At 37.7% G+C, this 24,591-nt stretch overlaps 1 protein-coding gene across 2 annotated transcripts in view; it reads left to right on the top strand.

Annotated features, from left to right (window-relative positions):
* Window positions 1–24,591, top strand: part of DNAH14 (dynein axonemal heavy chain 14) — a 398,894-nt gene that overhangs the window by 333,949 nt on the left and 40,354 nt on the right. For both annotated transcript variants that reach the window (XM_088845531.1, XM_088845532.1), the window contains 5 exons: window positions 3,563–3,799; window positions 7,514–7,599; window positions 13,330–13,486; window positions 15,972–16,182; window positions 22,484–22,586. In XM_088845531.1, the coding sequence (XP_088701657.1) occupies window positions 3,563–3,799; window positions 7,514–7,599; window positions 13,330–13,486; window positions 15,972–16,182; window positions 22,484–22,586 (794 nt within the window). The remainder of the gene's footprint in view (window positions 1–3,562; window positions 3,800–7,513; window positions 7,600–13,329; window positions 13,487–15,971; window positions 16,183–22,483; window positions 22,587–24,591) is intronic.

Genomic DNA, 24,591 nt, shown 5'->3' with positions numbered 1-24,591 from the left:
TACTAACCAAAATCAATCTACATATTTAATGCAATCTCTATCAAAATCTCAATGCCATTTTTTAAGGAAACAGAAAATTTCTTCCTAAATTTCATATGGAATTTTAAGTGATTTCAAATAGCCAAAACAATTTTGAAAAAGAAGAAAGTTGGAAGCATAACGTTTCCTGATTTCAAACTATATAATAAAGCTACAGTAATCAAAAGAGTCTATTACTGGTGTAAAGATAGACAAATAGACCAAAAGAACAAAATAGAGAGCATAGAAATTAACCCTCATGCATAGGATCAAATGATCTTCAACAAAGTTATGAAGACCACTGAATAGAAAAAGAGCAGTCTCTTCAACAAATGGTGTTGGACTGTTAATCAGCTATACCTTAATACAAAATAAAAAGTTTAAAATTTGTAAGAAAAAAAATAGAGGAAAATAATAGAATTGGAAAGACTAGATATCTTCAAGAAAATTTGAGATACCAAGGGAAAATTTCATGCAAAGATGGGTTCAATAAAGGACAGACATGATATGGACCTAACAGAAGCAGAAGTTATTAAGAAGAGGTGGCAAGAATAAACAGAAGAACTGTACAAAAAAGATCTTTACGACCCAAATAATTATGGTGGTGTGATCACTCACCTAGAGCCAGACAGCTTGGAATGTGAAGTCAAGTGGGCCTTAGGAAAAAGCAACACAAACAAAGCTAGCGTAGGTGATGGAATTCCAGTTGAACTATTTCAAATCCTAAAAGATGATGCTGTGCAAGTGCTGCACTCAATATGCCAGCAAATTTGGAAAACTCAGCAGTGGCCACAGGACTGGAAAAGGTCAGTTTTCTTTCCAATCCCAAAGAAAGGCAATGCCAAAAAATTCTTAGATTATCACACAATTGCACTCATCTCACACGCCAGTAATGTTCAAAATTCTCCAAGCCAGGCTTCAACAGTACATGAACCGTGAACTTCCAGATGTTCAAGCAGGTTTTAGAAAAGGCAGAGGAACCAGAGATCAAATTGCCAACATTCACTGGATCATCGAAAAGGCAAGAGAATTCCAGAAAAAACATCTATTTCTGCTTCATTGACTATACCAAAGCCTTTGACTGTGTGGATCACAACAAACTGAGGAAAATTCTAAAAGAGATGGCAATACCAGAGCACCTAACCTGCCTCTTGAGAAACCTGTATGCAGGTCAGGAAGCAACATTTAGAACTGGATATGGAACTACAGACTGGTTCCAAATAGGGAAGGGAGTACATCAAGGCTGTATATTGTCACCTTGCTTATTTAACTTCTATGCAGAGTACATCATGAGAAACGCTGGGCTGAATGAAGCACAAGCTGAAATCAAGATTGCCAGGAGAAATATCAATAACCTCAGATATGCAGATGACACCACCCTTATGGCAGAAAGTGAAGAACTAAAGAGCCTCTTGATAAAAGTGAAAGAGGAGTGTGAAAAAGTTGGCTTTAAGTTCAACATTCAGAAAACTAAGATCATGGCATCTGGTCCCATCACTTCATGGCAAATAGATGGAGAAACAGTGGAAACAGTGGCTGACTATTTTGGGGGGCTCCAAAATCTCTGCAGATGGTGACTGCAGCCATGAAATTAAAAGACACTTACTTCTTGGGAGAAAAGTTATGACCAACCTAGACAGCATATTAAAAAGCAGAGACGTTACTTTGCCAACAAAGGTCCATCTAGTCAAGGCTATGGGTTTTCCAGTTGTCATATATGGATGTGAGAGTTGGACTATAAAGAAAGCTGAATGCCAAAGAATTGATGCTTTTGAACTGTGGTGTTGGAGAAGACTCTTGAGAGTCCCTTGGACTGCAAGGAGATCCAACCAGTCCATCCTAAAGGAAATCAGTCCTGAGTGTTCATTGGAAGGACTGATGTTAAAGCTGAAACTCGAATACTTTGGCGACCTGATGCAAAGAGCTGACTCATTTGAAAAGACCCTGATGCTGGGAAAAATTGAGGGCAGGAGAAGGGGACGACAAAGGGGATGAAATGGTTGGATGTCATCACCGACTCAATGGACATGAGTTTGGGTAAACTCTGGGAGTTGGTGATGGACAGGGAAGCCTGGCGTGTTGCAGTCCATGGGGTCGCAAAGAGTAGGACACGACTGAGTGACTGAACTGAACTGAAGGAAAATAAAATGGTGTTGGCAAAACTCAGCATTCATATGCAAAAGAATGAAATTGGACTCATATCAAATACAAAAATCAACTCAAAATGATTTAGGACCTAGACATAAGAACTAAAACTATAAAATTCCTAGAAAGCTTAGGGAAAAAATCTTTATAACATTGGACTTGGCAATGATTTTTTAGATTTAACACTGAAACACAGGCAACAAAAATAAAAATAGGCAAATCAAAATTATATCAAATTAATATATCAAAATTATCACATATCAAATTTATATCAAAATTAAAAAATTTTATTCATCAAAGGACACAATCAACAGAGTGAAAAGGCAATCTAAGAAATAGAAGAAAATATTTCAAATCCTATATCTGATAAGGAGTTTATATTTACATGGAATATATAAAGAACTACAACTCGACAACAAAAAATCAAATAACCTGATTTTTAAATACTTGAATAAACATTTGTCCAAAGATGAAATTCAAATGGACAACAAACATATGAAAAGATGCTCGACAACACTAATCATGGAAAAATGCAAAGCAAATCTACAAAAAGATATCATCTCACACCCATTTCTTTCTAAAGAAAGAAAATAATAATATCTGGCAAGGATGTAGAGAAAATGGAAACCTGTTGGTGGGATTGTAAAATGGTGCATATTTGGAACATAGAAAACAGTATAGAGTTTCCTCAAAAAAAACCCTGAGAATAGAATTATCATATGATCCATTTAATCCTATGTCTGGTTATATACCTATAAGAATTGAAAGCAAGGTCTCAGAGAGATATTTGCATACAGTGTTCATAGCAGCACTATTCACAATATCCCACAGGTAGAAGCAACCCAAGTGTACACTGGTGACTAGATAAAGAAAATGTAGTATATACATAAAATGGAGTGTTATTCAGTCAAAAACCGGAAATCCTATCACATAGTACAACACGGCTGAAACTTGATGACATTATGCTAAGCGAAATAAGCAAGTCACCAAAAGACAAATACTGAATGATTCCACTTACATAAAGTACATAAAGAAGTCAAATTCATAGAAACAAAAATAGAATGAGTGGTTACCAGAAGCTAGGAGGTGGGGAAATGAGAAAAGGAAATGGGAAAATGGGTACAGAGCTTCAGACTTGCAGAAAGTTTTGGAGATCTGTTTTACCACAACATGAATTATACTTAATACTACTGAATTGTACACTTAAAATGGTTAAGGTAGTAAATTTGATGTTATGTGTTTTATCATAATTGAAAAATTACATTTTATGTAATTAGTTTTTATATAAGATGAATTTTTCCTCAACAAAAAATATTTATTAAGCATATACTTTCTAATGAGTAACTAAAGGTAAAGGATACATCTCTTCTTATGTGATCAGTTTTCCTTTTTTTGTTAGGCATATATGAAATCTGTAAAAATCAACATCTTCAGTGGATCTCAGATTCCAGGTGGAAGCAGTGTCTTTATATCAGCAATGAACTAGAGCCTTTTTCTCTTCTATGTAAATCCCTGTTATCAAATGTGTCACAATGGAATGCTTTTAAAAAAAGTAAGGCTGTATATTTGCTGATGAGCACAGCTTTCTCTTCAGAAAATGCTTCCTTGGAGGAAAGTGAAAAATCACCAGAGACAGGTAAAGTATTCAGTGTCTAAATCTAACTTCTTTACATATTTGTATATAGATTATCAAGTTATCAATTTAGTTCAATACCTTTTGGAAAAACCAAAGGGAGGAACGTAACTATATAATAAGTACTTATTATTTAATGTAATTCTCATTCCACATCTCCGTTTTGCTTTGCTTCCAGATTTTTGCCACAAAATACAATTATGTTATGCAAAACATGATCAGCCTTAGATATATTTCCTTTACTTTTATTTCTCTGGGATAGCCAGAAATGGAACTGTTGGGTCAAAAGTACAGTTTTTATATTAATAGTTGCTTCCAAGTTGCCTTCCTTTAAAGTCCATAATAACTTACATTTCCACCAGCAATATATGAGTGCTCCTTTTCAAAGAAGAATATGGATTCTTTTTAACTTTTACCAATCTGAAAAGTTTAAAGTCTTTAAATTTATCTATCAAGTACTTTTTCAGATGTTTGCTGACCATTTGAATTTGCTTATTTACATACTTGGCCCATTTTCTACTCCAGTGTTGATCTTTTTTTTGTCCATTTGTAAGAATCCTATTAGTGTAATGTTGTTCAGTGGGTCTGCTGCTGCTGCTGCTGCTAAGTCACTTCAGTCATGTCCGACTCTGTGTGACCCCATAGACGGCAGCCCATCAGGCTCCCCCATCCCTGGGATTCTCCAGGCAAGAACGCTGGAGTGGGTTGCCATTTCTTTATCCAATGCATGAAAGTGAAAAGTGAAAGTGAAGTCATTCTGACTCTGCGCAACCCCATGGATTGCAGCCTACCAGGCTCCTCCATCCATGGGATTTTCCAGGCAAGAGTACTGGAGTGGGGTGCCATTGCCTTCTCCGGTGGGTCAGCCGTATCCAAATCATTGCAACCCTGTGGACTGCAGCACACCAGGCTTCTCTGTACTTTACTATATCCTGGCTGCTGCTGCTGCTGCTAACTCGCTTCAGTCATGTCCGACTCTGTGCGACCCCATAGACGGCAGCCCACAAGGCTCCCCCGTCCCTGGGATTCTCCAGGCAAGAACACTGGAGTGGGAGCTTACTCAAACTCATGACCATTGAGTCAGTGATGCCATCCAACCATCTCATCTTCTGATGCTTCCTTCTCCTCCTGCCCTCAATCTTTCCCAGTTTCAGGATCTTTTGCAATGAGTCAGCTCTTCATATCAGGTGACCAAAGTATTAGAGTTTCAGCTTCAGCATCAGTCCTTCCAATCTGGGTTGATTTCCTTTAGGATTGACTGATTTGATCTTCTTGCAGTCCGAGGGATTCTCAAGAGTCTTCTCCAGCACCATAGTTCGAAAGCATCAGTTCTTCGGCACCCAGCCTTCTTTATGATCCAGCTCTCACACCTGTATATGACTACCGGGAAAACCATAGCTTTGACAATACAGACATTTGTTGACAAAGTGATGTCTCGGCTTTTTAATGCGCTGTCTAGGTTTGTCATAGCTTTTCTAACAAGGAGCAAGCGTCTTTTAATTTCATGGCTACAGTCACTGTCCATAGAGATTCTGGAGCCCAAGAAAATAAAATCTGTCACTGTTTCCACTTTTTTCCCTTTGATTTGCCATGGAGTGATGGGACTGGATGCCATGATCTTAATTTTTGAATGTTGAGTTTCAAGCCAGCTTTTTCACTCTCCTCTTTCATCCTCGTCAAGAGGCTCTTTAGTTCCTCTTCACTTTCTGCCATTAGAGTGGTACATATTTGAGGTTGTTCATCTTTCTTCTGGCAATCTTGATTCCAACTTGTGATTCATCCAGTCCAACATTTCGCATGATGTACTCTGCATAAAAGTTAAATGAGCACGGTGACAGTATGCAGTCTTGTCCTCCTTTCTGAATTATGAACCAGTTCCATGTCTGGTTCTAACTGTTGTTTCTTGACCTGCATACAGATTTCTCAGGAGGCAGCTAAGGTGGTCTGGTATTCCCATCTCTTGAAGAATTTTCCACAGTTTTTGTGATCCACACAGCCAAAGGCTTTAGTGTAGTCAATGAAACAGTAGATGTTTTCCTAGAATCCCCTCACTTTTTCTATGATCCAGTGGATGTTGGCAGTTTGATCTCTGGTTCCTCTGCCTTTTCTAAATCCAGCTTGTACGTCTGGAAGTTCTCAGTTCATGTAGTGTTGAAGCCTAACTTGAAGGATTTTGAGCATTACCTTGCTAGCATGTGAAATGAGTACAGTTATACAATAATGAAATTATTTAATTATAATTAATTAGCATAATATGGTCGGAGAAGGCAATGGCAAGCCACTCCACTACTATTGCCTAGAAAATCCCATGGATGGAGGGGCCTGGTAGGCTGCAGTCCGTGGGGTCGCTAAGGGTCGGACACGACTGAGCGACTTCACTTTCACACATTGGAGAAGGAAATGGCAACCCACTCCAGTGTTCTTGCCTGGAGAATCCCAGGGATGGGGGAGCCTAGTGGGCTTCCGTCTATGGGGTCACACAGAGTTGGACACGACTGAAGTGACTTAGCAGGAGCAGCAGCAGCATAATATGGTATTAATTTGTGTCTTATTAAAAATATTAAACAGTTTATTCAAATATTTTTCAAGATCTGTCATTGCTTATTGGATTTGTCTATAATATCTACAACATACAAATGTTTAAATATTTGTATAGTTAATTACGTCTGTCTTTTCTTTTACAATGTTTTCATTTCCAGTTCTGATTAAAAGGTTTTCTTCTTCCCCTAAAGTTTTCTCTCGGGTTCATTATTGTTTTATTTTGTTGCATTTTGCACTAATCTATCTTGGATTCATTGTTTATTATGCTGTAAGATAAGAGTCTATATCTTTCATTTAAAGGCACTCTTTACTGACTTTTTGTTAAGTGAAGATCTTTTACTTTGCAAGTAACCCCAGGTTTATCCATTTTTAACTAGATGTTCATGTATTGTGGACTTTTTAAGATCAACAGAATATATCTTATCTATTTAAAAAAGTTGTTTCTTTTATCTAAGTTGTATTTGAAGTTAGACTTTGAGGAAATAATGTAGAAATAAAAGATTGGTAGAAATGATAGCTGTATATGGAATAGATGGAAATGAAACTAGAATTTTTCCCACCTTGCAAGAAAGTGTGATCCTGTGGTGACTATATCAAGGGGAAGTGTGACTCTCTATCATGGGTAAGAGGGGTCAAAGTTTTTAAATATATTTGTATAATATTCAGTTTTTCAAAAATTTGAAAATCATTGCATTTCCATTTGATCCTCATTTCATGTATCTGTTAGAGTAGATTCTGAACAGAAATCTCTAGCCTCTAGAGTTATTGTTTATATTTATTAGTTATTAGTTTATATTCTATTATATGAATAGAAATCTCTAACCTCTAGTTATCAGTTTATAAACAATATATATTCAGGATCAGGTCATAAAATATTGGCTCTGCCCTTTGCTTCTCATTTCTTTTCCTTCTGTCATCCATCATCTTCTAGTTCTCCTTCTTCAACCATTTCACCAGAGACAAGTTGAAAGTTAAATCTACCTTAAGATATACCTCTTTTACAATATTAAAGATAGTTAGAGATGCCTGAAATCTCACAGAAATCTCACTTTAAAAGAATTTAACAGTGTTTTAAACAAAACCTCATAGTTTTATAGTGAAAAAAAAATCATTGTATTACCTTTTGGTGATCCAAAGTATTTATTGTTAATCTCAGTTTCTCTAAATTTTATCTAGCTCAAGTTTTTAATGAAAATGAAGAAATATACAGTTCTATAAATTTTCCCTGGGAGAAACTCACTCCATTTCAAAGACTTATTTTGGTAAGATGTGCCATGAGAAAATATTGATGTTCTAAATGTTTTGAGCACTTTATCAGTAGCTTAAACTCTTTAAATTTTAAACTTTTATGAGCAAAATATATAGATTTTGCAATCTAATATTTAGTGAACATTACTACTAGGGGAAAGCACTTACATTCCATTTTAATGTGCTTTTATGTGGCGGGAGTTCAGTTAGAGTAACAAACATTCTTAGCATCTTTCTGCACCTTTATTCATTCCTCTCTAGAAAGGAGGAAGGACTTGTCACACAAGTAATCTGAGAGATGAAATCAGTGTGCATGGCTTAGCCCTTCTCCCCTGTCCCTTTGAGGATTAGCCTTCCTGCAAAAAGCATAATTTCTGCTCTGCTTCTCAATGCCATAAATTGTACAAGAACATACCAGGGCTTTTTAGGGAAAAGTCAAAGACTGTCCAGCACTGCTTGTGGCAGAAAAGTCTGCCGAATTCTATGGTTTAGTATCAGGAAGTACACCCACCTAAACCATATCCACCACCTTGGCCTGTATTGATAATAAAGGTGGTATTTTCCCTGATTCCTCTTTGTTAGTCAATGCCTCAGAACCTGACTGTGAGGTTGGCAGGTTAGGGATGTGAATGGGTGTCATTTGTGAGCCCCTCAAAGTAAGTAAAACTTAGCATGTACTCAGCAGTTTTCATAAATTATTTCATTTAGTCTTCATAATCATCTTGGGGGTTCAGTTCAGTTCAGTTCAGTCACGTTCAGTTCAGTTCAGTTCAGTCGCTCAGTCGTGTCCAACTCTCCGTGACCCCATGAATCACAGCACGCCAGGCCTCCCTGTCCATCACCAACTCCCGGAGTTCACTCAAATTCATGTCCACAGAGTCGGTGAGTCACGTAGACATTATTATTTCCCCTTTTTATAGAATGCCTAATTGAGCCAGGACTGAAACTCAGACAGTTTGACTCTGAAATCTGTGCTTTTACCAGTAACACCATATTATACTTGCCAAAGTAGATTCTTTAAAGTAGATTTTTCTAAATTTTCCCTTATCACCTCAAGTCATCTTTTATTTTCACAATTAGCCTCTAGTTTAGGGAGGAGGAAATCCCTCCTCTTATTTCCCTTTTACTCTAACTTCCTGAAAATGCCAGCCTGAACAGCCAATCATCTTTCTTTTGGTTTCTGCCTTAAATTTTATTTTTACATCACTTTAAAATTTGTTGCAGAAGAAGATTGCACCTGATTTACAATTTTATTGGGCCTGTGGTTTTGTTCTCTCAATATTTCAAGTTCAATTTACAACTAAACAAATGAATTTGAGCCTTTGGAGATCGTTCTTATAAAATTTCAAAATCTCCAATAAAGATAACCAAAATAGCAGAGACTATTTTAAATATTCTATGTGCTTATATCTTAAAGTGAGTTGTTTCCTTTCCAACTTTTTATTGTGGCATAGCATACATTCGTTATTTCATTTACTTATTAAGAGAGATAATAATCTCTCTTAAGTTTATTTAAATATAAAATTAAGTGGCAGTAAGTACATTTACAAGATTGTGAAAACTCACCACTAGCCACTTTTAGAAATTTTTATCATCCCAGACACTGTACCAAAATAGTCCCCATTATTTCCTCCTATTAGACCATGGCAACTACCATTCTACTTTCTGTCTCTTTGAACTTGCCTATTCTGTTGTTATTTTTGTTCAGTCATTAAGGCATGTCCAACTCTTTACAACCCCACAAACTTCAGCACACCAGATTCCTGTCCTTCACTCTCTCCCCAAGTTTGCTTAAATTCATGCCCATTGAGTCAGTGATGCTATCTAACCATCTCACTCTCTGCCACCTCCTTCTCCTTTTGCCTTCTATCTTTTCCAACTCAGGGTCTTTTCCAATGAGTTGGCTCTTTGCATCAGGTGAGCAAAGTATTGGAGCTTCAGCATCAGTCCTTCCAATGAATAGTCAGGGTTGATTTCCTTTAGGATTGACTGGTTTGATCTCCTTGCAGTCCAAGGGACTCTCAAGCGTCTTCTCCAGCACCACAACTCCAAAACATCGATTTTCGGCACTTAGCTGTCGTTATGGTTCCACTGTCACATCTGTACATGATTACCAGAAAACTATAGCTTTGACTATATGGACCTTTGTCGGCAAAGTAATGTCCCTGCTTTTTAATACACTGTCTAGGTTTGCCATAGCTTTTCTTACAAGGAGTAAATATTTTTTTAATTTCATGGCTGCAGTCACTGTCCACAGTGATTTTGGAGCCCAAGGAAATAAAATCTGTCACTGCATCCACTTTTTCCTTTTCTATTTGCCATACAGTGATAGGACCAGATGCCATTATCTTAGTTTTTGAATGCTGAGTTTTAAGCCACCTTTTTCACTCTTCTCTTTTATCCTCATCAAGAGGCTCTTTAGTTCCTCTTCACTTTCTGCCATTCGAGTTGTATCATCTGCATATCTTAAGCTGTTGATATTTCTCCCAGAAATCTTGATTCCAGCTTGTGATTCATCCTGCCTGTTATTTCACATGATGTACTCTGCATGGAAGTTAAATAAGCACGGTGACAATATACAGCCTTGACCTACTCCTTTCCCAATTTTGAATCTGTCCATTGTTCCATGTCCAGTTCTAACTGTTGCTTCTTGACCTGCAAACAGGTTCTCAGGAGGAAGATAAGGTGGCCTGGTATTCCCATCTCTTTAAGAATTTTCCACAGGTTTTTGTGATCCACACAGTCAAAGGCTTTAGTGTAGTCAATGAAGCAGTAGATGTTTTTCTAGAATCCCCTTGCTTTCTCTATGATCCAGCAAATGTTGGCAATTTGATCTCTGGTTTCTCTGCCTTTTCTAAATCCACCTGTACACAGTTGAAACCTAGTTTGAAAGATTTTGAGCATAACCTTACTAACATGTAAAATGAGTTCAATTGTACAGTAGTTTGAACATTCTTTGGCATTGCCTTTCTTTGGGATGGAATGAATACTGATCTGGGTCACAGCCTTGTTGTGGCAAAGGGACTTGCATAACTCTATGAAGTTATGAGCCATGCCTTTCAGGGCCACCCAAGACAGACAGGTCATAGTGAAGAGTTCTGACAAAACATAGTCCACTGGAGAAGGGAATGGCAAACCACTCTAGTATTCTTGCAGCAAGAACCCCATGAACAGTATGCCTATTATGGTTACTTCATATAAGTAGACTCATACAACATTTATCTTTTTGTGTCTGACTTATTTCATTTAATGTCGTCAAGTTTCATCCATGTTGTAGTATGTGTCAGAATTTTTTCAAAGCTGAATACTATTTCATTGTATCCATATGCCACATTTTGCTTATCCATTCATCTGTCCATGAACGCTTGGGTTGTTTCCACCTTTTGGCTGTTGCAATTGATGCTGCTGGAACATTGGTATATACATTTGTTTTTTTGTTTTTATTTTTGTCTGGGTTTTTTTCTTCTTTTGAGCCAAAATTTTAAATTGAGAAATTTTACATAAAAAATCCAGATTTCCAGCATTTATTAAAAAATTAGAAGATCAGCTAATACTTGGCCCACAATCATCCATAGTGATAGCTAGAGCTGAGTACTCTCTGCCCTTTTGGAGCAGTGTATCATACTCTTCACTGCTCCCAATTATTTCCTGACACTGAAGTTGAATGCTGTTTGCCATTTAACATCGTATTTGCATAACTTTTTATTATACAGGAGAATCATTTTTCTTCAGTCCAACCCACTTCTCCAGTTTATGTTATATACCTGACAACTTTAGACAGATTCCTCTACTCTGTATGTGGATTGTTGATGCAATTATGACATTAAGATGTATTTAAACTATTTAACTGACAAATGCAGAATACTTAACAGTCTGTATAGTAAAAACTCAATTTGTGGGGAAAAAAGAACAGGTTAGAGAGATGTTCATGTGTATGTAGAAAATATAAAGAACAACAGGAAATAAATAGTGGTTATCTAGGAAATAGGTTCTTCATATTTCAATTTATACTTTTTTAAAAATTGTATGCAACAAGTTATATAGCAAATATTATTTTAACTTTATGTAACAAGTGTGTATTACCTTAAAAACAAAATTAACTAGATTTTAAAACCCATGCTACATTACTCTCCCCCATTAAGCTCCAAGTGGTTTTAGTTTATCAACTAGCAACTTTATGAGTATAGTCATCCTATTTACCAAACTCAGGGTCAGAAGACATGGTCTGATAAAATGTTAAGTGTATGTATAGGGAAATTGAGTTTAAATATTTGAAACTGGGTCTGACCTGTAAGAGTCAGAAATTGAGATTGCCACTTATAAGATTTAGAATATACTAGGGAGAAGACTCAACCTAGAGAAGGATGATATCATGGAGCTCCACAGGGGCAAGGACTTTGTCCAGTTTATTCACTTCCTTTTATTTATATAACCCATTGGACAGAAAAGAGGGGAAAATATGACAATGAGGAGATATGAAGATGGGGAAATTTTTCAGAACTATATGTAGCTTCTTAGAAAAGAACTAATAAAATTTATTTCAATGGAACCCATTTCTTCAAACTTCTCTTTCTCTCCCACTACACCCCCCTCCTGAAAATTTCTTGGGGTTAAAAATTACAAAAGTGGAGAAATTTAATAAATGTTTGCTTGATTAATAAAATAAAGAAGGAACCAGCAGCATGATGGTGACAAAGATGATAATCACATTGGGGAGACAGACTCTTAGCAGTGAGGGACCACAACCAATGGTGTTTCACTTGGTTGATTCTCACACTTTCATAACTGGAAATACTGGGTGAACTCTGCTGTTAGACCCCAGATTCTATGTGTGCTGCCAATTTTCATTTTTAAAAATACATATGTTGCAATTAATTTAAAATTTGAGATTAATTTTTCCAAAGGATACAGAAAAGAGCAAACTCAACATAATGAGTTTATATTAGTTGTTCTTTTAAATATGTCAACTTGCCAATAGCTGATGGCTTTTGACGATGACCCATGGTTCAATCTAGTACCTCCACACAGACTCACAGACTCATACAGTTTTAATTTTGCCTTAAATGCTAAAGTCTCTGAAAATGCTCAGCACAGAATGGATGATCATTCTGTAAAGAAATAGCACATAAGTGATTAGTTTAAAGCAGTTTTCATGGAAAATGTCTGAAATTTGCAATGATTTCCAATGGATGAATTTCTCTTTACCACATGTATACTGTTTGCAAAACCTTTTAGTCCCTCTAGAGTTCTCTGCAGATGTTGCTCAGTTTGTTTAAACACACAAATATTGTGCTATTGATTTTCATTTTATTAATGGAAGAGCTAGTACTTTTCCAACTATGCTATCCTGGATTTTCATCCTCTGATACGGTGGGGGTTTTCTTGCTCTAGATATGTACATCAGAGCAGAAAAAAAACCCAGGGGCAAGGTCTCTTTTTGCAGAGTCAGGGACCATAACTTGGATTTGCACGTACAAAGTAAGATCACAGAATGTGAAAGATAGAGGCACCAGATAGCCCTGGCATCTAGGAAAGACCATAGCATGGTCAAGAGCAGTGGTGGCAGCTTTCCCATCACACATAGACTCCCCTCCCCATCAAATTTTCCCAACACAAGGAATACCACAAAACTTTTCAAGGGCAACCTAAATACTGAATACATCTTAGTTTGTTTCCTCTTACCACAGGGGATATTCTCTTGGGTAGTTTTTAAAGTTACTTATCTATCATGGTTTCTTTCTTAGATAAAAATTCTTAGACCAGAACGTTTAAAGAATTCTGTGACAAGGTTTATAACTGAAAAAATAGGAAATGAATATATTCACAGCCCTGGAACCAGTTTGAAGGAATCGTATGAAGAATCCAATGCCAGAACTCCACTGATACTTATTCACTCCCATGGTAAGCTACTTGTAGACAGTTAAGATGACATGATGATGTTTTTCAAAAGATGTAGAGAAGTAGGTTCTGTGTCAGGGTGTTCTGTGTTTAAAATATTTCCCTATTCTTAAATATTTGGGGAAATTGTCCTATTCTTAAATATCTTAAAGAATTGGGTTTCTCTGGTGGCTCAGATGGTAAAGCAGTGTGGGAGACCTGGGTTCCATCCCTGGGTCGGGAAGATCCCCTGGAGAAGGAAATGGCAACCCACTCCAGTACTCTTGCCTGGAAAATTCCAGGGACGGAGGAGCCTGGTAGACTACAGTCCATGCGGTCTCAAAGAGTCGGATACGACTGAGTGACTTCACTAAATGTCTTAAAACTGTAAACTACATTAAGAATGAATCTTTCAAGCAGATTCACAGATTCAGAGAACAAACTAGTGGATACCAGTGGAGAGAATGACAAGCTGAGGTAGAAGATTGGGAGGTGCAGACTACACATCTAAAAGTTATTTACATCATTACTGTACATCAACTATATCTCAATTAAAAAAATAAGCAAATAAAGCAATAGCACATTTTAAAAAGAATGACTAAAAATATAAAAGAACAAAGAAAAATGAGTTGTTCCAGATTCATGAATATGGGAAAATTTATCAGGGCTAGTTTTGTATGCAGAAAATGCCTCCCAAATACACATATTATTGATATGAAATTTGGGATTACCCTTGCTTTATTAACAATTTTAATTCCCATTGACTTGTGAAAAATGTTATAAAATTATCAGAAAAACCTGTTGATTGTATGCTTGTGTGCTTCAAGACTTCAAATGCATTTTTTTTTCTTTATCTTGTCTTTGCTCTACAGACACTAAGCAAAATATTTTCTCCTAAGTAAAACACTTTCTTTATTTATTTTCTGATTTTCATTATCTTCAAATCAAACATGTCTTTTGAACTCACCATTTTCAAACTTTGATTCTATTAGTAAGCCTTGTTCAGAGTGCCCCCATGTAGAGGCTTTCTCATCTGAAACTTTTCCATGTAAAGCAGCTGGCTGTATGCCTGACACACTCATAACAGTGCTGTCTATTTCTTGAAAACTTAGCCTGACATGGCAGCTAAGGCTGTGGCCATCACATCTATGTTCCAAACATCTGTCACCCTGTTAGACTGGGCTTGACATATACACACTACATATAATAAAATAGATAACTAATAAAGAACCTACTCTATAGCACAGGAAACTCTACTCAGTATTCTGTAATGACCTATATGGGAAAAAGAGTGGCTATGTACTATATATGTATAAGTAATTCACTTTGCTGTACAGAATGGAAGATAACTCAACATTTTAAAAACTTTGCTGCCAAAGCTTTTTCACAAAACATAAGATGTTCATACCTAGCTTCATGAAAGACTAAAAATGAAGTATTTTAGCTGGGCACATGGCCTTTTGGAGTAACACCAGGGATCAGCTACAGAGGAGGAAGGGACAAGTAAGTGCTGGAGTAAACAACCCACAAACCTACTACTGCTGTAGTATATAGTATCACCCCATCTGTCACCCCATTAGACTGGGTTTGACATATACACACTGTATATAATAAAATAGATAACTAATGAAGAACCTACTGTGTAGCACAGGGAACTCTACTCAATACTCTGTAATGACCTAAATGGGAATAGAATCTAAAAAAGTGGCTATGTATATACATATACATATGTGTGTGTGTGTGTGTGTATATATATATATGTATATATATATATATGTGACTCACTTTGACGTACAGCAGAAACTAACACAGCATTGTAAATCAACTATACTCCAAAAAAAATTAATTTTGCAAAAAAGAAAATGGAAGAGCCAAAATTTGAGCTCTACCTTTGATTTAAAAGACTAGTTTTTCCATTATGTGTACACCTTTTCCCACTACCACTTAATAAATGCTGCTGCTGCTGCCCCAAGTCATTTCTGTCGTGTCCGACTCTGTGCGACCCCATAGACGGCAGCCCACCAGGCTCCCCCGTCCCTGGGATTCTCCAGGCAAGAACACTGGAGTGGGTTGCCATTTCCTTTTCCAGTGCATGAAAGTGAAAAGTGAAAGTGAAGTCGCTCAGTCATGTCTGACTCTTAGCGACCCCCATGGACTGTAGCCCACCAGGCTCCTCCACCCATGGGATTTTCCAGGTGAGAGTACTAGAGTGGGGTTAATAAATGCTAGAATGTGTTCCCTTTCTTTCTAGCATTTATTAACCCCACTCTAGTACTCACATGTATACCCGGGGCGGATTCGTGTCAATGTATGGCAAAACCAACCAATATATTAATGTAAGGTAATTTGCCTCCAATAAAAAAATTAAAAAAAAAAGAAAGAAACATTTATAATACTTCAACGTGACAACTTTTTTAAAAAATAAGTAAAAATAAATGCTAGAATGTATTTTTAAAGAGGGGATTAAATGACTTGACAATAGTATGTACCTTTCCATGTTGTTTTACAGGGATCGACCTCACCAATACTTTCCTGAAATTTGCACAAGAGTTAACGGGAACAACCAATCATGTGACCATGATTTCTTTGGGTCGTGGCCAGGCAGCTAAAGCAGAAGCCCTCATTGTTAAGGCCCTAACCAAAACAGAGCAATGGGTCTTCCTCCAGAACTGCCATCTTGCAGCATCGTTTATGCCAAGGCTCTGCACTATTGTAGAATCGTAAGAGTTTTACATTTATTTGTAAGGGCTTCCCAGGTGGCTCAGTGGTAAAGAATGCACCAGCCAATGCAGGAACTACAGGACCCTTGGGTTCAATCCCTGAGTTGGGAAGATCCCCTGGAGAAGGAAATGGCAACCCACTCCAGTACTCTTGCCTGGAAAATCCCATGTTCACAGGGGCCTGATGGGCTACAGTCCATTGGGTGGCAAAAAGTCAGACATGACCGAGCAACTGAGCACCCATGCACACATAAGGGATCAGATTATTAACAAAACAATGAGCTAAAACTGGAAATGGCAATGTACAACTGTGCTTAAACAGTGATAAAATAAAGTGTTAGGCCACTAAGGTAACTTAGGCTACCTTATGAGGGTTCCCTTTTCTCCAAGAACTTGAAAGCTACACTAGGAATATATCACTTTTTATTAGAAGAAAAGACCTCTTTAATTTTTACTTTCCATCCAGTTTGTCAGTTTCTCTTTCTCCCCTTCTCAAATTCTCAATAGATATACACATGTATGTAGAAATGTACAGGTGGCATAGTTTGTAATATCCTATTGCTTCCACACAGCAGAATATAATACCTCATATCCATATCTCCCAGGTGGTGCTAGTGGTAAAGAACCTGTCTACCAATGCAGGAGAATTAAGAGTCATGGTTGGATCCCTGGGTCAGGAAGATCCCCTAGAAGAGGACATGGCAACCCACTCCAGTATTCCTGCCTGGAGAATCCCGTGGACAGAGAAGCTTGGCAGACTACAGTCTGTAGGATTGCAAAGAATTAGACTCAAGTGAAACAACAAGCACAGCATCCATAATTTCAGTGATAATTTTCTTTATGGGCTGTTGCTGCTGCTGCTGCTGCTAAGTCACTTCAGTCGTGTCCGACTCTGTGTGACCCCATAGACGGCGGCCCACCAGGCTCCTCCATCCCTGGGGTTCTCCAGGCAAGAACACTGGAGTGGGTTGCCATTGTATTTGGTACTTATTCTGACTTACTCTAGTTCAACCCACTGGCTGTTTTCTCCCAAAGTACTTACTGACACAAGCAAAAATTCCCATAGGTTCAGCCTTCTTCTTTGCAGTGAAAATATTTGGGAATAGAATGCTCTAACTTTGCTTGAAGGATTAGCAAAGTGTTGAGTTAGTAATGTTTTAACAAATTGCATTCTATAGCTTTTTCCCCAGATTTGCGTTTCTGTCTGCTTTACTGAGTATGGCCAATACTGTATCTAAAATTGCCTTTGAATGAAGGTCTCTGCTTCTTCATGATGTTATTCTTCTGCTATGAGCATCCACAAGGGAATTATGAAACCAAAATGCAGCTGTCTGGCTTAAATTTCTAAAACCTTTACTAATATTATGCATTCTGTTCTCAGACTATTATTCTTTAAGCAGTTTAAAAACTATTTCCTAATTTCACTTTTTCACATTTGTTTCATTACTTGAGTCAGAAGATGAATATTACTTAATTATATGATTTCAATAGATGAAAACTCTGAAATATGACACAATAATTTCTACTAGATTTTTCATTATTAATTCAAAAACTATTTGTAGGAAACCTACTATTTGCCAAAAATCATTCTAGAGACTAAGGATTCAGCATGGACCAGACAGTCATTGTATCAGCTTTCAAAAAGTGTGTTAAGACAGAAAGGAGCAGTAGAATGGTAGATGGTATTGTATCATTTTTTTTTAATTAATAAAATGTTCTTCAGAACAGTTTCAAAATCTTAATAAGAGTAATTGATGATCATTAAAAGTAGGCTATATAACCAGTTGTCTGAGGAGGCCTTACAGATAGCTGAGAAAAGAAGAGAAGCAAAAGGCAAAGGAGAAAAGGAAAATATACCCATTTGAATGGGTTCCAAAGAGTTCCAAAGAATAGCAAGGAGAGATAAGAAAGACTTCCTTATTGATCAATGCAAAGAAATAGAGGAAAACAAAAGAATGAGAAAGACTAGAGAGCTCTTCAAGAAAATTAGAAATATCAGGGAATATTTCTTGCAAAGATGGGCACAATAAAGGACAGAAACAGTATGGACCTAGCAGAGGCAGAAAATATTAAGAAGATGTGGCAAGAATATGTAGAAGAACTATACAAAAAAGATCTTAACTGACCCAGATAACCACGATGGTGTGATCACTCACCTAAAGCCAGATATCCTAGAATGCGAAGTCAAGTGGGCCTTAGGAAGCATCACTATGAACAAAGCTAGTAGAGAAATGGAATTCCAGTTGAGCTATTTCAAATCCTAAAAGATGATGCTGTGAAAGTGCTACACTCAATATGCCAGCAAATTTGGACAACTCAGCAGTGACCACAGGACTGGAAAAGGTCAGTTTGCATTCCAATCCAAAAGAATGACAATTCCAAAGAATGTTCAAACTACTACACAATTGCACTCATCTCACACGCTAGCAAAGTAATGCTCAAAATTCTCCAAGTGACCCTTCAACAGTACGTGAAATGAGAACTTCCAGATATTCAAGCTAGGATTAGAAAAGGCAGAAGAACCAGAGATCAAATTGTCAACATCTGTTGGATCAATGAAAAAAAAGCAAGAGAGTTCCAGAAAAACATCTATGTCTGGTCTATTGACTATGCCAAAGCCTTTGACTGTGTGGATCACAACAAACTGGAAAATTCTTAAAGAGATGGGAATACCAGACCACCTGACCTGCCTCTGGAGAAATCTGTATGCAGGCTAAGAAGCAAGAGTTAGAACCAGATGTGGAACAACGGACTGGTTCCAAATAGGGAAAGGAATACGTCAAGGCTGTATACTGTCACCCTGCTTATTTAATTTATATGTAGAGTACATCATGTGAAATGCCAGGCTGGATGAAGCACAAGCTGGAATCAAGATTACCAGGAGAAATATCAATAACCTCAGATATGCAGATAACACCACCCTTAAGGCAGAAAGAGAAGAGGAACTAAAGAGCCTCTTGATGAAAGTGAAAGAGGAAAGTGAAACAGCTGGCTTAAAACTCAACATTCCAGAAACGAAGATCATGGCATCCAGTCCCATCACTTCATGGCAAATGGATGGGGAAACAATGGAAACAGTGACACTTTTATTTTCCTGGGCCCCAAAATCTTGCAGATGGTGACTGCAGCTGTGAAACTGAGATACTTGCTCCTTGGAAGAAAAGCTATGACCAACCTAGAGAACATATTAAAAAGCAGAGACATCACTTTACTGACAAAGGTCTGTGTAGTCAAAGCTATGATTTTTCCAGTAGTCATGTATGGATGTGAGAGTTGGACTATAAGGAAGGCTGAGTGCTGAAGAATTTACGCTTTTGAACTGTGGTGTTGGAGAAGACTCTTGAGAGTCCCTTGGACTGCAAGGAGATTCAAGCAGTCCATCCTAAAGGAAATCAGTCGTGAATTTTCATTGGAAGGACTGATGCTGAAGCTCTAATACTCTGGCCACCTGGTGTGAAGAACTGACTCATTGGAAAAGATCCTGATGCTGGGAAAGATTGAAGGCAGGAGGAGAAGGGAACGACAGAGGATGAGATGGTTGGATGGTATCACCATCTCTATAGACATGCGTTTAAGCAAGCTCCAGGACTTGGCGATGGATAGGGAAGCCTGGCGTGCTGCAGTTCATGGGCTTGGAAAGAGTCCAACATGGCTGAGCAACTGAACTGATACTGATATAACCAGAGGATGATCAAGGGAAATTAATGCTGCTAAGTCACTTCAGTCGTGTCCGACTCTGTGTGACCCCATAGATGGAAGCCCACCAGGCTCCCCTGTCCCTGGGATTCTCCAGGCAAGAACACTGGAGTGGGTTGCCATTTCCTTCTCCAAGGGAAATTAATACTTCTTTATCAAGTCAAGCCTTTAAATATTTATTACTAGTACCCTAGCAGCCCACACACAGAGAGGGAAATGTGAAAAAGTTTTCTTAAATTTAGGAATTAAAGGAATATGCTCACAATATATTGCCCAGAAGAAAAACAGGAGGCTACAAATTGTAACCTGTACAGTACATGTATGTACAGTATATATAATATTTTTATTTTAAAAATGAAATAGAGAATCAGAGAAGGAAAAATAATATTATACTTACCTCATCAAATTTCAGATTTTATTTCTCTGTTTTGTTAGGGGTATTTTTGTTTTTTATTGTTTTGGAGTTTTTTTAATATTTATTTATTTATTTACTTTGGCTGCACTGGGTCTTAGTTGGGGCATGTGGGATTCGCTGTGGCATGTGGACTCTTAGTTGCAGCATCCCGGATTTAGTTCCCCAACCACAAGAATCGAACCTGGGCCCCCTACAGTGGGAGTGTGGAGTCTTAGCCACTGAACCACCAGGAAAGTCCGTTGGTTTGTTTTTTAAATTAAAATAATTTCAGACTTGCAGAAAAAAAATGCTGTTGTAGCCACACGTTCCGGGAAACAAACTCACTCAGAAGGACAATGGAGTGCAGTTTATTACACTGGCAGGCCCAAGGCAGAGTCTCCTCTTAGTCAAGGACCAGTTTTTGTGAAAACCTTATATACCCTAAGTGTACTTGCTCAAACCCACCTCCCCAAATTCCTTGAAACTAGTCTGGACAAGGTAAAAGAGAGAGATGATCATAGTTAACCCATGATTCATATGTCACAAGACTAGATAAACAGTGGATATTCATCAATAGGCCTGTGGTCATATCCCAATAAACATAATGGAATTTACCACTTTGTTCTGTTACAGGGATAATTAGCATATTCTTTTAGACAACAGAGTCCAAGTACAAGTCCTAAGGCTCTTTTATCCCGGGGGTCAGGTTTTCCATCGGTATACCATTTCTATAGACACTGGGCACCAAGTTCAGAGTCCATTGGGAGGGTGACCACGCATGTGGCTTAATGTTCGCAGCCTGGCCTAAGATGGAGTCCAGCTCTCTCTGTTTCCTCCTTCAATGCAAGAATGATCCAAAAACTCTCCTCTACTGTTAACCTCTTTTCCTCATTTACCCTATCATTTCTTTATACGTACATATGTGTGTATGACATTTTTTAAATCCTTTGAAATTTCAGTTCAGTGTCAAGGCAGTCACAATGCCGTTTGACCTCCAAGTACTGTAGTGTGTGTCTGTGTCTGTGTTAGTCGCTCAGTTGAGTCTGACTCTTTGCGGCGGACTCTTGGGGTCCCAAGTCCTCTTGGGGTCCCAAGTCCTCTTGAGGTCCTCTGTCCATAAAACTATCCAGGCAAGAATACTAGAGTGGGTAGTCATTCCCTTCTCCTGGGGATCTTCCTGACCCAGGGATCGAACCTAGGTCTCCTGCATTGCAGGCAGATTCTTTACCCAATTATCTAATCAATAGAACTTAGTCATATCTAGCCTGTTGTCCCAATAATATCTTTTATTACAAAAGAAAAAAAATGTTAGGTCCAGATTCCAATTCAGGATTTCGCACTGCATTCAATTGTCATGTCTCTTAATTCTCCTTTGCTCTGTAATAGTTCCTTAGTATGTTTTTGTCTTCTACAACTCGGGCATTTTCTGAAAAGTACAAGCCAGTCATTCTGTAAAATGTCCATCAGCTTGGGTTTGTCTGCTATTTTCTCATGGTTAGAGTTACTTTATGCAGTATTGCAGGAATACCACAGAAGTGTTGCTGAATCCTTCTTTGTCCATAGCAAGAGGTAACTGATGTCAACCTGTTCCCACTACTGGTGACATTTTTTATTTTGATTATTTAATTAAAGTGGTATCTACCAACTGTAGAGAAACATCTCAAACTTTTCCCTACTACTTTTAACTTCCATTGATAATTTTTGGGTGAATAATTACTAGACTGTTTGTCAAATTGTAACTTTCTAACTTCATAATTTCTTCTAAATTTTAAATTAAATTCTACTATTAGGAGATTTTCTCCTCCCCATTTATTTATTCATTTGTTTACTTATACCAGCATGGACTCATGGATTTCTGTTTTATTCAGTGGATTATAATCTGTTACCATGAATGTTTATTATGATGTTCAGTTGTGCCAGATTTGACCAATGGAACTCTGGTTTTTATTTTGTTCTTAATTTGCCATCTTTTCCAAGTTTTTTGCAATGAACCCAGATCTTTTTTGTACCTAAGTGAGGGAAGACTACCTTTTCAAAATGGGAATTAATGGATCTTACACAAATTCTTATGCAATACAGAAGTTCTTATGGTTGGTTATTGAAGTGATTTCTAAGGCCATTTTAACATTAAAACAACTGTGATTCTTAGAACATATTGATTTCATTTAAATTCTTCACATTAAAATATTTATAAATGTTTCCTTTTTACAGATTTAATAGTCCAGATGTGATAATAGAGCCTAAGTTCAGGCTATGGTTAAGCTCAAAATCAGACAGTTCTTTCCCAATTCCTATCCTTCAAAAGAGTTTAAAGGTAAGGGCAATGTATAACAGATACTAATATTGACTCTGAAGCACTGTTTGAATGTAAATTATCTTGTATTCATGATTCTGAATTAAGAAGAGAGAGCTAATTCTAGTATGCTAAATCTTTCCTGTGCTCAGCCTTACATTGTGGACCAGAAAGGATGCCAAAGTATAAACAAGATCCCTGCTTTCAAGGGATTGGACAGTTTAAATGTTTGTTTTCTCAAACAAGGATACTTAGACTTCCAACTCCCATAAACCAGAAGATAGAGTAAAGAATTTGGGTCTTTCCTTGCCTTTTGCTTCTCTAGCTTTCTCCTGTCTCTGGTCCCCCTAACTCTTTCACAATTTGTTATTAATTCTCTGAAAAGAATCTGGCAAAAAGCAGGTTGAAATAATTGACTAAAAAGTCCTATTTAAAAATTATCTGTGACTTCTACTCATATCCACCATTAAGTTTGAATAAATACTAAGAGTTGGGTCAACTCTGTTAAACAAGTGTCCAGTTGACCAAAAGATGGAGTCCTAATAGCAAAGAAAACTGACCAGTTGCACAGGCAGAACGCATGCCCAGACATGCAAACACATGTACATGTCCAAGTTTAACAGAATTGATGTGAAGACCGAGGAAATGGGGTGGATGGGCAGTTTCCTGATAAGAGCCCCAATCCAGCCTGAGAATAAATCAACTTGACTCTTGGGAAACAAAGAAACTTCTCCCTGTCACACTGACCCCCAGCTCTTCCCAGACTCCCGGGTGTATTTACCCAAGCCCACAGTACTGAGGCGCTTCCCAGCTACCCTACTCCTGGAGAAGATCGGACATGGATTGGAGAAATATGCAGCTTTTTGTCTGAGACTCAAGAGGGTCCCTTTACCTCCCAGGGTCAGGCAGAGGATTACGTCAGACAGCGTTTTATCTTCGTCCAGGAGAGGGGGATATGAAAGGTGGCGACAGAGGTAGAGCTTCAAGGAACATTTTAAGTGTTCTGTGAATAAATCAATCAGTCTGATCCTGAACTCAGATATCTCACGTTCCACAGGAAACTCTACCCAAAGCTTTGTGGTGACCTATATGGGAAAAGAATCTTAAAAAGGGTGAATCAGTTCAGTTCAGTTGCTCAGTCGTGTCCGATTCTTTGTGACCCCATGAATCACAGCACGCCAGGCCTCCCTGTCCATCACCAACTCCCAGAGTTCACCCAAACTCATGTCCATCGAGTCGGTGATGCCATCCAGCCATCTCATCCTCTGTCATCCCCTTCTCCTCCTGCCCCCAATCCGTCCCAGCATCAGGGCTGAATATATGTATATATATAACTGATTCACTTTGCTGTACAGCAAAAACAAACAACATTGTAAATTAACTATACTCCAATGAAAATTAATTAAATTCAATTTTAAAAGAAATTTCATGTTCATGTATGCACACACACACATGTATCATAGTACCTGTCTACACATATTTATACATATCCTACATACATATCCACATAATATGAAATACACATACACATATATATGTATGTCTATGAAAACTGTGCAAGTAAAGAAACATTTTCAGACCTTTCGGTTTTAGACTTACAGTCATGCTCTTTAAAAAAAAGCCCTCCAAGTAATTCTCTTCCCACTTCACCTCCTGTACCTCCTCATTTCAATTTTCCTAGGTAAGAAATCAGTCGATTTTCAATGAAAACAGTGCACTTTAGTAACACACCAAGTTTTTTGTCCTCTTTTTTCATATCACTGGTGATTAGATGCTTTTGTGGGTTCGACAAGTTCTCTGTGTACTATATTTGATGCCCCTTCTCTCTGCTGCCTTGCCGAGGCCATGCAGCCCTGATTCTGTTACAGCCACTTAGCTGCCATCAAGCGTTTAGAATATAGAAATTCTTCACTTTCAACTTTCTAAAATGCTGGGCTTGCTGAGCAAACAGGAGTGCTTTTAATAACATTGTTGTTCCTCTCATTTTAAAGTACAAATTGGAGCACTTGGAAATCTGATACAACCC

This window comes from Moschus berezovskii, chromosome 17 (genome assembly GCF_049115385.1).
Source record: "Moschus berezovskii isolate FMDL1 chromosome 17, NW_MosBer_1.0, whole genome shotgun sequence".
In the NCBI taxonomy this organism is placed as follows: domain Eukaryota; kingdom Metazoa; phylum Chordata; class Mammalia; order Artiodactyla; family Moschidae; genus Moschus; species Moschus berezovskii.
The sequence above is the reverse complement of the archived record's forward strand: the minus strand, read 5'-3'. Positions and strand labels throughout refer to the sequence as shown.